The 16,223-nt window shown below is 34.1% G+C and overlaps 1 protein-coding gene across 3 annotated transcripts in view; it reads right to left on the bottom strand.

Moving 5' to 3' along the window:
* STAG1 (STAG1 cohesin complex component) overlaps nt 1-16,223 on the bottom strand; it is a 433,060-nt gene that overhangs the window by 7,390 nt on the left and 409,447 nt on the right. For all 3 annotated transcript variants that reach the window (XM_059920266.1, XM_059920267.1, XM_059920268.1), the window contains 6 exons: nt 16,000-16,174; nt 14,142-14,281; nt 10,933-11,034; nt 8,116-8,264; nt 7,222-7,350; nt 3,253-3,458 (listed from right to left, as the gene is read on the bottom strand). In XM_059920266.1, coding sequence (XP_059776249.1) covers nt 3,253-3,458; nt 7,222-7,350; nt 8,116-8,264; nt 10,933-11,034; nt 14,142-14,281; nt 16,000-16,174 — 901 coding nt within the window. The remainder of the gene's footprint in view (nt 1-3,252; nt 3,459-7,221; nt 7,351-8,115; nt 8,265-10,932; nt 11,035-14,141; nt 14,282-15,999; nt 16,175-16,223) is intronic.

The raw sequence follows: 16,223 nt of genomic DNA, 5'->3' as shown, positions 1-16,223 counted from the left end.
TCACTGATTTCATGCCTCTAACTTCTACCTCTTTAGGGAAGTCTTCTCTGATCACCCCACTCAGCCCCCACTTACCATTCTTTTTTAGCTTCTAGAGGAAACAAAATCATTCTTGCTCACTTAGGGCTTAATTATACACTGTCCTGCATTGGCAGGTGATCTGTCGTGTGTATATGTGATCTCTGTAATTAGATTTGAGTTTCTTCAAGAGATCAGGAACTATTTTTTCCTTCTTCTAAAGATCATTTATAAAGATTTGAACAGATTAAATTACTATTTATAGCGTTATTTGCATATCTAAATCCTGATAAAATACTACATAATTATAAAGTTCTACCTACAAAATGCTAAATTACAGTTGACCTTTGAACAATACGGTTTCAACAGCATGGGTCCACTTAAACGCAGATTTTTAAAAATAAGTATGTACTCCAGTACTACACGATCCACAGTTGGCTGAATCCACGGATGCGGAACCAAGTACATGGACTGTAAAGTTAGATATGGATTTTCAACTCTGTAGGTGGTTGGTGCCCCTAATGCTCCCCCTCACCACACTGTTCTAGGTCAACTGCAAGTTCTTGATGTGGGAAGGCTTAAAAAATAGTATTACTGCTATGTGTTTCCTTCTGAAGAATTTTAATCACAAAATGTAGTATGAATCCCATTGTTTTTCCTCCCCCAATAAGTCTCAGAGACATGTGCATGTGAGGCTCCTCCTCTGCTATCAAGTATTCTCTCTCTCTCAGTGTATTCTCCGGTTTCTAAAATTTTGTCAGACGCATGTATGTTCCGGATAGGCTTTTCTGTTCCTGGAAATACCTACCTATTGTCTGGTTAAGGTCATTCCATTGATCTAAAGCTCACTACTGAATCTCTTCAGCAAAGATATGTTACATCTTCTTTTATTCATAACACTTTTCATTCAACATTTAATTCAAAACTTTTATTCTCTGCTGCACTTAAAATTTTATGATCATAGGAATGGTTTCATTTAGGTTCTTAACCTGGTTAACCATCTTTCAGCTTTCTACTACATGTCATCTTTTCCAGAAAAATTTTCCCTGATTCATTACGAGTTTGGTCACTCCCTGTATGTTTCCAGAGAACCTTTTTGGCCCATCAGAGAACTCACCATGCTGAACTGAAATTGCCTGCTTCTCTGTCTCCCTTTCTTCACTGGGAATTAATACCCAATCTCCAGCATCTAGTACAGTTCTTAGGAAGGTGCTTGGTAAAGACTTACTGAAAAAAAGAGTAACTTCAGGAAGAACTCACTCTTCTTGAAGAGATCCTCCTAACCCTCAAGATTCCTCAATGAAAACACTTCTTGCAAAGCTCTCTCATCTTCATTCCAAACAGATGAAACTCTGTTGCCTAAGGGTTCTGGACATGTAACTTACCTTAGTTACTTGGTAAATTTGAAACTGATATGGAGCAAGTTTTCTTTTTTGCAATTTAATGATTACCAAATTAGGTTATCTGGTCCATATATGCGTCTCCCTCCTGAGGACGATAATACTAACTGCTCCATTAATGTATAGATAAATGGTTATCTAAATTCTCTAAGCCTTTGGTTTCTTCTGTGTAAAACCTGGATAATACTGTTGAACTCAGAATTGATTTATAAAACATCTATACAGCATTTATTATGTGCCAGGGACTGACCTAAGTGCTTTACAAATATTAGTCAAATAAATGATTAAGTGATGTAATGCATGTAAAACACATTCTTGGTATAGCAAGGATTTGATGAATGCTGGCTAAGATGACTATTACATCTAAGAAAAGCTGTGAGCAGAAAAAAAATACAGATAGAGGAATAGATGTGGGGTGCCCTGATAAAAAGGCTGCTCTAGAAGACATTTCCGAAAGGAAATGACTGGTATCATTCTTTAGAGAACAGTTCAGGATGCTATACTATAAAGACAGGGTTTTGTATTTTCATTTTCTGAACCAAAAAGATTTTAAGCCCCAAAGCTGACACTTGAAAGGTAATCTTAAACTTTACCATCAAGTCTGTAAATATTTTCAAATCTTTTATTCTCTTCGAAATATACATTCAGCCTAATCTACTGACTGATGCAAGAAAAGGGGCATTACTATATGACGACAACATTCTGACAACAGCAGCTAACATTTATCAAATGCTGCCTGTGTGCCAAGCACTGTGCTAAGTAATCACTGTGTGTGTGCTAAGTTTTTTGGGGGAAGTATCTAATTTAATATTCACAATAGCTAACAGGATAGATACTCAGATCATCCTTCATCTGATCGGTGATTGAGGCTTAGAGAGGTTCAGTAACATGCTCCGAGATTACACAGCTGAAAAACGAGAAAGCCAGGTCTGAATCCTAGAACTCTGAATTTAGAGTTTGTGCTCTTCATCAGTAGTTAATACTGCCTCCCCAGTGATGAAAGAAACATTAGACTTAAATTCTAATTAATTTTGCTACAGATTTCAGCAAAGTCTTTGATGAGTCACTATTTTTTAGGCAGCAGAGGTAAACAGAAGTTTGTGAAAAGGGGCCACGGCATGATTCAGATCACTGTCCTCTCCTGCTTTGGAGAGATTTTATTAGGAGAAGCATGGAGATGGAGCAAGATTATTTGAGGAAATAAGCATTTTTACTTTGAGTTTTCTTAGTTTAAGACTAATGCTTTGTTTTAATAAAGCAATCTTTAGTCTTTTTGGATATAGGAATATCTATTATTGATCGCATTTTCATGACAGTTCAACTCCCTGTTCCCCATAGCCTATGAGGGTTAAAAAACCAGATCTGGCCATCACTAATTTAATATACAAAAATAAATTATCCAACCAAGTGGTGGAAATGGAAAGTTTTCTGGTATATTCAATGTGCTGCAGAGTTCCATCCTCAACTTAACCAAAATCTCTCCTATATTAGGATGCATTTTGATAGAATAACATTATGACTGTCTTATTTTAAATTTTAATGTATTAGAGATCTATGGTAAGAGGATCAGTTTTATAAACCTTCCTGTCTCCTCTTTTTCTCTGTGCCTATCTTCCTCTGTGTTCAGTGCTTTTTCAAGCTCCTTTTCCTTGACCCGCTTCTGTCCCACTTTGTTTGTTACAACCTTTGTGGCTGAACCTCTCAGTGTATATGAAACATACAAGGAAATAATGTGCTTAACAGTATTATCTTGCTTCAACGGATTATTTACCACTTTATTTATCTTGATACTATCAGGCACACTATTTGCCTCATAGTATAAAGGCACACTTACCTTCTACTCGTTTTTTGTGAAGTGGAGGTCGTCCTTTCTTATTCCTTACTGAGAAGGTTTTGCTGCTGCTACTTCCACTGTTCACGGACATTCTATCATCTTCACCTCCAGTGACTAACGAATTTCTATAGGAGATGAGTGGAAGCCATACATCCTCCCTCCTTTCCATCATCTGTTCCGTTAGGAATTTTTCTAGGTATGAGTGACTAGAAACACAAAAGCAGCAGTCATTTTTATGGAAGTAGTTCATGCATCACTTATTTCATTTTTTTTCATAACCTGAGGCTCTCTCTCTCTGAAGGTTCTGAAGAATCCTTAAGGACACACATTAAACTATTAACAGTGGTTACCTTTAGAAAGAGAGGGATTGAGAATTTAAGATTTTGCTTCACAAATTCCTGGAATACTTTTAAACAAGCAAATGTATTACTAAGGGTGTATGTGTATTTCTTCCTTTACTCCTTTCTTTGTTTTTAAATACCAATGTTTAAAAAAAAAATCAGAAGTCTGGCTCAAAAAGGTTATTGAATTTTCTTTTAAAGTGTTCAAGCCAGGGCAGGATTTCTAGAATGGTGACATGAGGAGCTTGGCATACCCTCTCCCCAGCAAAACAACCCTTTTGGTGTTGGTTGTTGATAGTGGGGGAGGCTATGCACGTGTAGAGGCAGGGGGTCTATGGGATGGCAACTCTCTGTACCTTCTTCTCATGTTTGCTATGAACTTAAAACTGCTCTAAAAAATTAAAGTTAAAATAAATAACATAAATAAATTAAATCACATGTTTTCCTGTTAGTATGGAAGACTGTACATGGCCCAAGACTGCCCTTCTCAGGAGCAATCAGAGAGGGACCTTCTAAGCTGCCGGTCCCCTGGCTGACCATGGGGCAAAGGAAACACCCTGAACTGTGATAGCGGCTTTCAAAAGCCACACCCACATCCAACAGTAAAAATCTAACTTGCTAAGGAGGTTTAAGCACAACCTTTGATTAATAAGGGGCAGACACAGGCTAAATGATAAAAAACAAGGGAAAAAAAGATCTGAGTAGGGACAGCAGAGGCTGCATAATGCAAGAGAACAGACCTCACAGAGTCTGTTACTCCAAATAAATGACCAAGCAACCAACAACATCAATCTCTAGGAGGATAAAGAATGAATATCAAGAGTAGCTAAATTATTATTTTACAATGTATTGCATACGCAATATATTATCTAAAATGGTCAGTTTGCAACAAAAAATTATGAGACAGACAAAGAAACAGAGAAATGTAATCCATATGTAGGAAAAAAACCCCAAGCAATAGAAACTTGGCCCACAACAACTGCAAAGCAATTATTATACTTATGTTCAAAGAACTACAGAAAACCATGTCTAAAGAATTAAAAGTATAATAACACTATCTCTCATTAAATAGAGAACATGAATAAGAAGATAGAAATATTAAAAAAAAGAATCAAATGGAAATTCTGCAGTACAACAATGGAAATTAAAAAGTCACTAAAGGTGCTCAACAGATCTGAGCTGGCAGAAGAGAAATCAGTAATCTTGAACATGTATCAATAGAGATTATGTAATCTGAAGAGCAGAGAGAAAAAAAAATGAAGAAAAATGAACAGTGCCTGAGAGAAATGTGGGATTCATTAAGTACACTGACATGTATAATGGGAGTACCAGGAGAAGAAAGGTGTAGAAATAAATTTGAAGAAATATGGCTAATCACTTCCAAATTTGATGAAAAACATGAATCTACACATTTTCAAAGCTCAACAAAGTCCAAGCAGGATAGATGCAAAGAGATCCACAACCAGGTGTATCACAGTGAAACTGCTGAATGCCAAAGACTAAAAAAATCTTGAAAAGTATCAATAGTAAGAGAAAAGTAACTCATTACACACAAGGGAACGCCCAATAAGTTTTAAAGCTGACTTCTCATCAGACACAGTAAAGGCCAGAAGGCAGCAGGATAACATAGTCAATGTGCTGAAAGTAAAACGCTATCAACCCAAAATCTTGTATCTAGAAAACTATATTTCAAAGCTAAAGATGAAATAAAAACACTCTCAGATGAACAAAAGCTTAGAGAATTTGTTGCTGGCTTACTTGCTTTACAAGAAATACTAAAGGAAGTTCTTCAGGCTAAAAACAAATCAGAGAGTAATCTGAATTTACAGGAAAAAACAGAGTGCTGAAGGGTAATTACCAGGTAGTCATAAAGTCATAAAGAAGGGTAATTACCAGGTAGTCATAATAATATATATATAATTGCATATTTGCATATATTTGCATATATAATTGCATAATTGCATAATTGCATATATACTTATCTTTTGTCCTTTTCACTGATTTAAAAAAGCAATTGTATAAAACTATGCACTGCTCTTTCACTGGGACAATAACATAGAAATGTGTATTTGACAATGTACACAAAAAAAGTGTGCGACAGCAAAGATGTATTAGAGTAAGGAAATGATAGCAGATGGTATTTCATATCCACACCTATGAAAATAACTAAAAAATATAATTAAAGATCTCTGAAGGAATTAAAATGTTACACTAGAAAATAGCCATTTAATATAAAAGAAGGCAATAAAAGAGGGAAAAAACAAAGGCACAGACATAAAAAATAGAAATTATTATGGCAGAGATTGTTTCAAAAGTAAAAACATGATCTAACTACAGGCGTGCCTCATTTTATTGTGCTTTGCTTTACTGTGCTTTGCAGATACTACATTTTATACAAATTGAAGGTTTGCAGTAACTCTGCATTGTCAGATGATGGTTAGCATTTTTAAGCAATAAAGTATTTTTTAATTAAGGTATGGACACTGTTTCTAAGACATCATGCCATTGCACACTTAACAGACTACAGTGGAGTGTAAATATAACTTTTCTATGCACTGAGACACCAAAAAATTCATGTGACTTGCTTTATCTATTACAATATTTGCTTTCTTGTGGTGGTCTGGAAGTGAACCTGCAATATCTCTGAGGTATGCCTGTATATGCTGTCTACAAGAAACACACTTTAGATTCAAAGGCAAAAAGGCAGAAAGTGAAAGGATGGAAAGAAATATATACCATGCAAATAGTAACAAAAATAGAGCTGGAGTGGTTACACTAGTATCAGACAAAATAGACTTTAAGAGAAAAATTACTAGGGACAGAGGAGGACGTTTTATAGTGATAAGTAAGAGTCAATCCACCAGGAAGACATAACAATTATAAACATATATACACCTAACAACAGAGCCCCAAAATACACATGAAGCAAAAACTGAGAACTGAAAGGAGAAATAACAATTCAGTAAAAATAGTTGGAGACTTTAATACCCCACTTACAGTAATGGATAGAAAAACTGAACAAAAGAAAATAGAAGACTTGAACAGCATCCTAAAAAAAACTATAAGCGAAATGGACCTTCAATCTTCTTGAAACAAGTCAAAAACAAAATAAAACTAAAATATAATTAATATAAAAGGAAAGAAGAAAGTGTTCCACAATAGTTAAGCCAGTGTTCACAGATCTTTGAATTAGAGAATAAGAAGTCATTTCCACTTGCAAATTCTAGGGTACTGAAAGGTAAGCAATCAAAGAAAAACTATATAAAAGTTTGAAAGAAAATTATAGTCCCTTAAAATAGGGGTCCCCAACCCCCGGGTCTGTTAGGAACCGGGCCGCACAGCAGGAGGTACGCGGCGGGTGAGCAAGTGAAGCTTCATCTGCCGCTCCCCATCTCTCACATTACCACCTGAACCATTCCCCACCCCCATCCCCCATCCGTAGAAAAACTGCCTTCTGCGAAACCGGTCCCTGGTGCCAAAAAGGTTGGGGACCGCTGCCCTAAAACAACCTATCAGAGCCTAAGTTACCAAGAGTAATTATATCTAGATGATTTTTTTCAAAAATTAAACATTTAAAATTATAATGGTGCCATGATAAAAGCCACTTGTCCTGCAACGTGCAACTTACACAGTCTTTTTGTCTTGTCGAAGAAGCTTAGATGAAAATTCACTTAGTACTTCTAGGAAAGCCAGATTAGGAGGCGGATATTCTTGTCCTTTCTGATTTTGGTATTTAAAGGCAAATTCTATGCCATCCCTGAAATAAAAGAAAATTTTGTCTTATTTTTCCAAACAGCTAGTATAATTCTTCAATGGGCTAGAATTTCAAAAATAGTTGGGAAGGCAGCAAAATCATCACTGAAGGTAGTAAAACCTGACAAATTCAAATGGTAAAATAATGTTAATTTGTATGACATAGTTGCATAATAATATTTAATTTTATTATTTACAGTGGAAAACAACTTATATTGTGAACATATATTTCACAACTTATATTGGGAAAAATAATAAGAAATAGCTAAACACCCACAAAGCTAAATTCCTGTGTAGCTTTTAGAGATAACAGAATACCCTGGAAAGATATTGAGATTGTTAGAAAATTTGGTTCTTAGAGTTGGTCATGGTACCAAGCAGGTGTCTGAGTTTTTGTAAGATACTTAAAATTTTTTGTCATTCAGTTTTCCATTATGAAATGAGGTTTCCATTATGAAATGAAGTTGCACAGTGCTTTTAAACCTATGTCTCCCACAACATTTTCTCACCAATAGACCAGATAAGAACATCTTGTTAAACTTTCCTTTCTATACTTTATAAGATGAAAAAATGTGTGAAGTAAGTAACTATTTTTCAAATTAAAAATACCCTCCTGGTTGAGAATCACTAGATTAGACAACCTCTAAAGTTCTCATAACTTGAAAATTCTAACATTTGTCACTTTAAAAATTGGTCATATAATAGTTGTTTCTGGTAAACTCCAGTAAACCAGACTGTATATAACAGAGTGTTTATTTAGCTCACTCACTTGTGAAGTGTGGCAACTGCTTCTCGTGTCTTGATCTGGTCCAATCCGAATGTAAGGGCAAAGCGACGTGCCAATTCTTTAATGCCACTTACATGGGCAGATGTCCTATCTAGGTTGGGACCTTGCTCTTGAACAAGTTCATTAAACAACTGGTAGAAAGAAAAAAAAAAAAAAAGAGGAAAAAACCTATAGTTAAATATTTATTTATTGTTAGAATAAGTAATATAATTTAAAAATATTTAAAAGCCATATGGTAAAATACATATTTCCCTCCTTGTACTAACAGTAGCCACACTGTTCCTGTTCTCCAAGTCATCTACTATTTCTTGAGCTCATTTTCATGCTAGTTGTGTGATTAAATGCAAACCGGAATTTCTTTTTTATCAAAAAGGAACACATTTTGGGTTGGGAAAAGGAAATATGTTTACAAAAATATACTATGTATTCATAAACATCTATGTATTCTTTTTGTTGTTTTCACAGGAATGGTAATATATGAAATACAGGGCTCAGAACTTTGTTTTTTCACTTATTACATCTTAGACAAGAACATTATGTAAAAGAAGACCATTAAAATATATGGGGTGATTTTTCCCACCCAATAACAAAATATACAAAAAAGTTCTTAAACTGAGTGAAGAGGTTTTATAATTACATAAACATTACATATATTGTATCAAAATAACAGAAACAAAACTCTGGAGTACTAAAGAATATAAAAGCAATCATCATTCTGTCATCAAAGTCAGACACTTAAGATTATCTGCCTTCCCTTCTATTATGAGAGACAGATAGCCCAAGCTTTCATCTAAAGCCACTCCCTGCTTATGTACTGAATCTCCCTGTCCTTTACCTACTTAGTGGTTTGGTCCTGAGCTACTGCTTTCTCCTGAATCCATTAACTATTCCCTCTCTGTTAGATGCATGCATCTTAAAAATCAAACAACCAACCCTAACTTCTTAATTCCATCTCTTCTGCCAGCTACCAACACGTTTTTCTCATTCTCTTTACACAAAGATCCTGAGTATTGTTTACATTTGTTTTCTTCACTTCCTCATCTCCCAATCTCTCAATACACTTTAATCACACCATTTCACTGAAATAGCTCTTATCTTCTATTAATTATGTTGTCTACCATTTTAGGTTTCTTTAGCAATAGACCAGCTTAAACTACTTACTCTGCCATGACTAGAAACAGCAGTTCTTCCAGAGATTTTCAAATTTATACATAGATAATTGTTTATAAATTCTTAAACTTTAAAATGTTTTCACAGATAATTGTATACAATAGCCTTTAACTTTAAAATTTACATTTAAAATAAATTACAAAGAATATATTTCACTGTACAAATATCAAAGTAAAAGTTCTCTTTTCTCTTTCCCATTATATATCATTCTTCTCTCCAAAGATAATCAATGTTAAAGTTTGAAAGTTTTCTAGACTAATTTAGACACATTAATATATTACATATATAAAGTTTTAACTTTTACACAAATGGTACTGTACTATATATTTTATCCTGAAACTTGCTATTTTTCACTTAATATTTTGTCTTAAAAATCGTTTAGCTACTTCAGAGTATCAGTTTATTTAACCATTCCGCTGTTGATGGACATTTAGACTATTTCCAATTTTGCAATATTACACAGACTGTTGCAGTACAACATCTTTCACATATACGTTTTTGTGCACACCTGCATGTATCTACGTAGATACCTAAGTAGCAAAAATGCTGGTTTAAAAGGAATGTATACCTTAAATTTTGAAATATACTGCAAAATTATATTCCAAGAAGGTAAGAGCAATTGCTTTCACAAGGGACCTTTTCCTGCCACATCTTTAACAATCATTGGTATTATCTATCATTTAAATTCATGCCAGTCTATTTGGCAGTGATAAATGTCTCCTTGTTTCAATCTGTATTATATTAATTATTAATTAAGTTATGCCTCTTTTCATGTGTTTACTGCTTTTTAAAGTTTCCTCTTCTGAAAAGTGGCTTTTCATTTGCTCACTTTTCTACGGGATTTATCTACCTTTGTTACTGATTTGTAGGATTTGCTATGTATGATTAAAAATATTTTCCCACAATCTGTCACTGTTCTTTTAATTTTGTTCAGAGTGCTGGTTGATGTAGAAATCTGTGTAAGTATATATATATAATCAATTTTTTACATTGTGGCTTCTTTCCTTGAGGAATTCCCTACTCCAGGACATAAAAGTATCCTTTTGTTTTCTTATAAACTTTTAATTTTTAATATTTATATGTAATCCACCTAGTAATTATTTTGGGTACATGTTATGTAGGGCTATCACCTATTGAATAGGCCCGATCCTTTCCCCACTGACCTTTATCATAGGCTAAATATATACATACATACCTACAGCCATCCCCAACTCTCCCATCTCTACGTTAATACTAGGCATTTACTAGAAATCTTAGTTAGGCAATACATGTGACATATTTTCTTCTTTGGATACTATTGTTGCCCCTTCCCTTATTAAATACTTTAAAAATGTATTTTTAAATTTTTTCTTTAAAAATGATTACTTTCAAAATATCCAATTTGGCATTTCATCTGGTCTAAGAATAGATCACCTTAGGATTTCATCTATTTGAAATGTGAACTATAGGACTGTCTTCCTAAAGAAAAGACACATAACACATCTTTGTACCAGAAAGTATCCATAGTAATGTATTAATGTAATGACCTAATGTAAATGAGGTAAGATACCTAGCACATAATAATAAGCACATAGAAGTGCTCAATAATATGAATTCTACTCTTCATCTCTTTCCCTTCAAATTTCTTACCTGCTGTAAACTGAGAATGAGGGTCTTGGCACACTGAATTTTATCAATCTGCCTGGTTTTACTCAGTGTTTCCTTAATAATATCACCATAGTCATTGTAATACTGTGAGAAAAAGAAAAAAACATAGTTTTAAAACCGTTGATATTTAATGAGATAAATAATAGGCTGATGAAAGAAATGGAAAGGTGAGTACAGAGGTGTTTAATTTTTCATCTTAAAAACCTAATGAGAGTTAAAAGATACTGTCTAAAGTTAAAGGAATACACATTTGATATTTAAAATTATGAAATAACTAATAATAATAAAACTAAAAAATTGGGAATTCCAAGAGGAGAAGAAGTGATACAGGTGAGCAAAATTCCTCATTCTTTACAACATGGATTCAACAGATTTAAAAGGTGACAAATCAAGAAATAGAACTCTGACAGAAACATCTTAAAGAGCTAAAATCAAAACAGTTAAAATTGCTTGCTTACTTCTGGGGAGTAGGCCTAAATAAAGGGAAGGGTAGATTACAGTAATAGATTTAAGTTTTCACTGAATACTTTTGTGCACTCATCATTCCCCATAACATGTCTATATTTTACCATTATAAAAAATAAAAACACTGACTTCTTCAACAGTGATTAAGAAAAATTCAACTAATTTCTTTATAATTCAATTTTTGGACACAGGATTTAAAGAGTTTTCCTTGTGAGTAAATAATTAGGAAAAACTTTGAGACCATTAAATCTGGATGTTACTTCCAACCTAGAGCATAAAACCTATAACCTATGTAAAGAAGTGAGTATATTAGCCTGACAACTGGATTTTTATAATCTTCAAGAAGATGGGTATACTTCCATGATGTGAGGTGCAAAAAAAAGGGGAAATGTCTCGAAAGAATCATCCTTTCAGTGCAATTAAAAATTATCTCAATGCAGATAAAAAGAGAAAGATATATGAGAACACTAAAGTGGTTCGACAAGTAGATCAACAATAAATTCAGATTTTTAACGATCACACAGAGAAATGAAGCAAAAAGCCAAATAGACAAGGATGTATAATAAAGAATAGCAAACAACTATTAGAATATTCACAAAAAGATTAAAGCGTAGAAAGAACAGAGGAGTGTAAAAATTGCTAAGGATGATAAAGCTTATTTCTTGAAACCAAGACAGTATTGCTAAGGGATGACAAGGAAAACCATATTAAGCTCATATTCATCTAACCAAACCCCATTTCGACATTACTTTTGGAAGCCTTCTCTGGTTGCTCACTTGTCTCTATTTGTACTTGCTTTGTAATTTATACATCTATCACTATAGTAATCATGATGAGGCTTTATGGTTTAGTGGAAAGATCTAAGCTTTGAAGCTAGGCAAACCTAAAATCGAATGCCAGTTTTTGCTACTTTGATCGTTGTGTGGGGACTTCCCTGGTTGTCCAGTGGTTAAAATTGGTCTTGCAATGCAAGGGACACCAGTTCGATCCCTGCTCAGGGAACTAAGATCCCACATGCTGCAGGACAACTAAGCCCGCACACTGCAACTACTGAGCCCATGCGCCACAACTAGAGAGCCCGCGTGCCGCAACTGCAGAGCCCACGTGCTCTGGAGCCCTCGTGCCGCAACCATTGAGCCAATGCACTCTGGAGCCCGCGTGCCACAACTAGAGAGAAGCCCATGCACTGCAATGAAGAACCCGTGTGCTGCAACGAAAGATCCTGCATGCTGCAACTAAGACCCGACGCAGTCTGTAAGTAAGTAAGTAAGTAAATAAATAAATAAATAATAAAAAAAAGTTGTGTGGATCTTCGAAAGTTATTTACCCTCTCTGAGCCTTAATTTCCTTATCTGTAAATATGATATTATTTCCTAACTCACAGAGTTACTGTAATCAACAAAGATAATGTAAAAGCTTTAGAACAGTGTCTCAAATATAAATGGCATAGAACACAGGCAGCTATTCATTATTAGCATGTTATATTATGTTTATATTTCAGTTTCTCTGTTAATCTGTAACCTCCTTAGTGCAGAAATCATGTCTTATTTAAATCCCTGGCTACAAACACAGTGCTCATCACATTGCAGTTGTTTAGCAAAATATGATGACTTAGTTACTATGTCATAACTAGAATTGGACATAAACATGTGACTCAATGGAATACACAATATTCTGAACATGGGCAAAATAAAATACTGTCTCTGACATAAGAACAAGGCCAAAATACGTAAACTGAGAAGTGTGCCTCTTAGGCTGTATCAAAGATTTTTGAGCACTGCTTTTTTTGTGGTTCAGAAACAAAATGCAGCTTCTGGAAAGGAGAGCAGCCAGGAAGGCGACAACCTATCAAAATCCTGTCATATAAAGAATGGTATAAAACCCTTCGACATCTCTTTACCTCCCTCAGGAAAAAAATCCCAAGTTCTCACACAGCATATAAGGTCTACCCTGTCAGTTTCTTTAAATCTTACCTCTGGCTCCATTCTCATAAGCAATCTATGTTGCTATATCAAATTACTTGCATTTCCCCCAAACAATTCATTTCCTTTGCTTTGTACACGAAGTCCAATCTGCCTAAAAGTCCTCCCACTACTTTTTTGCTTGACTGGCTGATTTATGCTTATCGTCTCAGACTTAGTTCAGAAGGCACTTCTAAGCAGTTTTCATTAACCCTCATATTTCTTAAGAGTGGGGTATCTGTTTTATATATTTCCAAGAACCCCTATACGTACTTCTATTATACTGTATAAATGCAACTGTCTAATTACTTGACTATTCCCAGCTTTAGACCACTTTGGAGCAGGAATTTTAAAATCTTTGTAACTTGAGTGCCTGGCAACACAGTAGTAGGCATACTTATAAATATATGTGAAGAGATTTCAAAGGCAAGAGAGTTAGCTTTCTTCCGTAAGAGTCCATGGCCTCATGAAAATAAAAAGGCATTCTTTCATATAAATGTAAGCAACTCCTACTTTATGGAATTGATATAATAGTATAGAGTGATAAAAAGCTCATATATAAAAGAGAGGAATTTTAAATATGTCAGAAAATCATCAATAATATTTAGGTAAAAGCTGTCAATTTTAGCTTATTCATCATTCTTTCATTTTTAATTGCAAACTTCTCTGCCACTTAAGTGGAAGGAGAAAAATAAGAATATGAAACTACTATCTTAATAAATAAATATCCTTTTACCCGTTTAAAAAAAGACTGTAAAACTATACCTTCATGTAGTGTTTAAAGATGTCTGCAGCTGCATGCATGTCAACAATATCGTAGATGATAAGTTTGCTGAAGGCAGCAAGTAGATTCCTTCTCTTATGTAAGGCCTCAATTTTATTAGCTTCATCTTCTTCATCACCCTCTAACCACAGAAAATAAATTACTTATGAACTTTGGCCCTTTATCCAAGGTAAAACAAAGTCGACAATCTGCATAATAAAAAACCAGCTTATAACTTTACAAATAGGTACAATTCAGTTTTACATAGGATAAAAACCGTTAGTTACACTCATTATTTTAGGATGCTATATTTAGTTAAACATTTATTAAACACTTAGTAGGCACTAAGGTTTCTGTCTTCTGGGAGACTGTCATAGCAAAGATTGAGTAACGTAAACAAACCATATAGATTTTTTTTCTGATACTTTTGTCATAATAATACTGTTGTTCTGTTTACCTTTAAAATGCTGTCTTCTCTTATCTGAATATTCCTTATGTGCTAATGTATTTCTACAGAGAAGAAATTTCTAGAAAATTTTAAGACACAGGGAAAAAGTTTTCTTTTAGAAAAATATATGGGGAGTAATGGAAATTATATGGAGGAGTTAGTTTTCAGTTCTTGTCCTAAACATCATTACACTGTAAGCTGAGAAAGTATATTTTGCAAACCATGTTAATGTACATATGAATTTTTTTAAACAAAACCTTACCAAATGCTTTCAAACAAGTAGTCTTTATTCCTCAATTTTTAGATTCTAAGGCCCTATTGGTTTATCTATTTCTAATCCCAAGAAAAATTTCTCCACAAGGCCACAGACAATAAAAGTTAACACATTTGTTTCAGGCTCTGTACTGACCCTCTCATGTTTTGGCATGCCCTTATTTAGGAACAGTGTTCTTCCCTCCCTTCTTTGCATGTATATATTCATAAAAAAACTTACTCTCAACTTTTCTCTTCCCTTTCTATTAACTGGTCCTGCTGTGAAGCATCAATGCTTTGAGAAGTTGGAAATCTTTTTGCTTAAGATAAGTAGAAGGTAAATTTTATCTCCTGAGATTAATATGAGCTCAAAATAAAGATCCTTTGTTCACAGCCCAGTATTTTCTAAAATGTTCTGTTAAATAAAGAACATTCTAATAGCACCAGGTAGATCTGTGGATCTGATATGCCACAGATCTTAGAGATTATCTATTTCACAAATAACCTATATAATATTTATTTATAATTATTTATATTCAGTCTAATTTTACTAAGTTTTCATTCTGCAGGCTCAGCACAATTTTGACTGGTGAGGTTTGATAATATTCTTTTAGCACTTAGTATCTTAGAGTCACATTTTGTTAATTTAAGTAATATATGATCACTACTCAGAAGCAGAAAGGAACTCAGATGCTTTCCTTTAGAAAAATTGTGAACCTGGAAGCAGTTCAATTAGAAAAAAAACATCTATCCTAAATATACATTTTACACATGTGGGAAATGACAAATGTACACAATTATTCATTATAGCATAGATTATAATAGAAGATTGGAAACTAGCCAAATGTCAATCAATATGAGATGAATAATATAAATTATGCTATATTTAAATAATAAAATACTATGTAGCTATTAGAATAAGGAAGCTCTGTATGTAGTGATGGGGAAAGATCTTTAAGGTACTAAGTTAAAGTTAAAGCAGGGACACCTAACCGTGTATATTTTTATTCTTGTTGGTTTCTGAACTACATGAATGTATTCACTTTTTTTTTAAAGAGAGAAATTGTAGTATTTTTTAGGATTGAATTTGAAATTTTTTCTCATATCTTTTGGGGTTGGTAAAACAAGATCAATATTGACAAAATGATAGCTACAAATACCCATGCTCTGGTTCTCCTCATCTTGGTCAATGAAAACATGATCCATCACAAAACTGAGGAGTTCAGACTGAAGTCCAGTATCTGGATTAAACACCAAAGGCTGAAGGCCCTCCCTGCCACCTGTCATTAATTGGTGGCTGAAAATCATCAATAGATCACAGAGTAACATGAAAGCCTGGAATGCAAAGGAAATTCATCAGTAAAATATTGTACAAATGTAGCTG

Source organism: Balaenoptera ricei, chromosome 4, assembly GCF_028023285.1.
Source record: "Balaenoptera ricei isolate mBalRic1 chromosome 4, mBalRic1.hap2, whole genome shotgun sequence".
NCBI classification, from domain to species: domain Eukaryota; kingdom Metazoa; phylum Chordata; class Mammalia; order Artiodactyla; family Balaenopteridae; genus Balaenoptera; species Balaenoptera ricei.
Note: the sequence above shows the minus strand (reverse complement) of the source record. Positions and strands in the feature narration are given on the sequence as shown.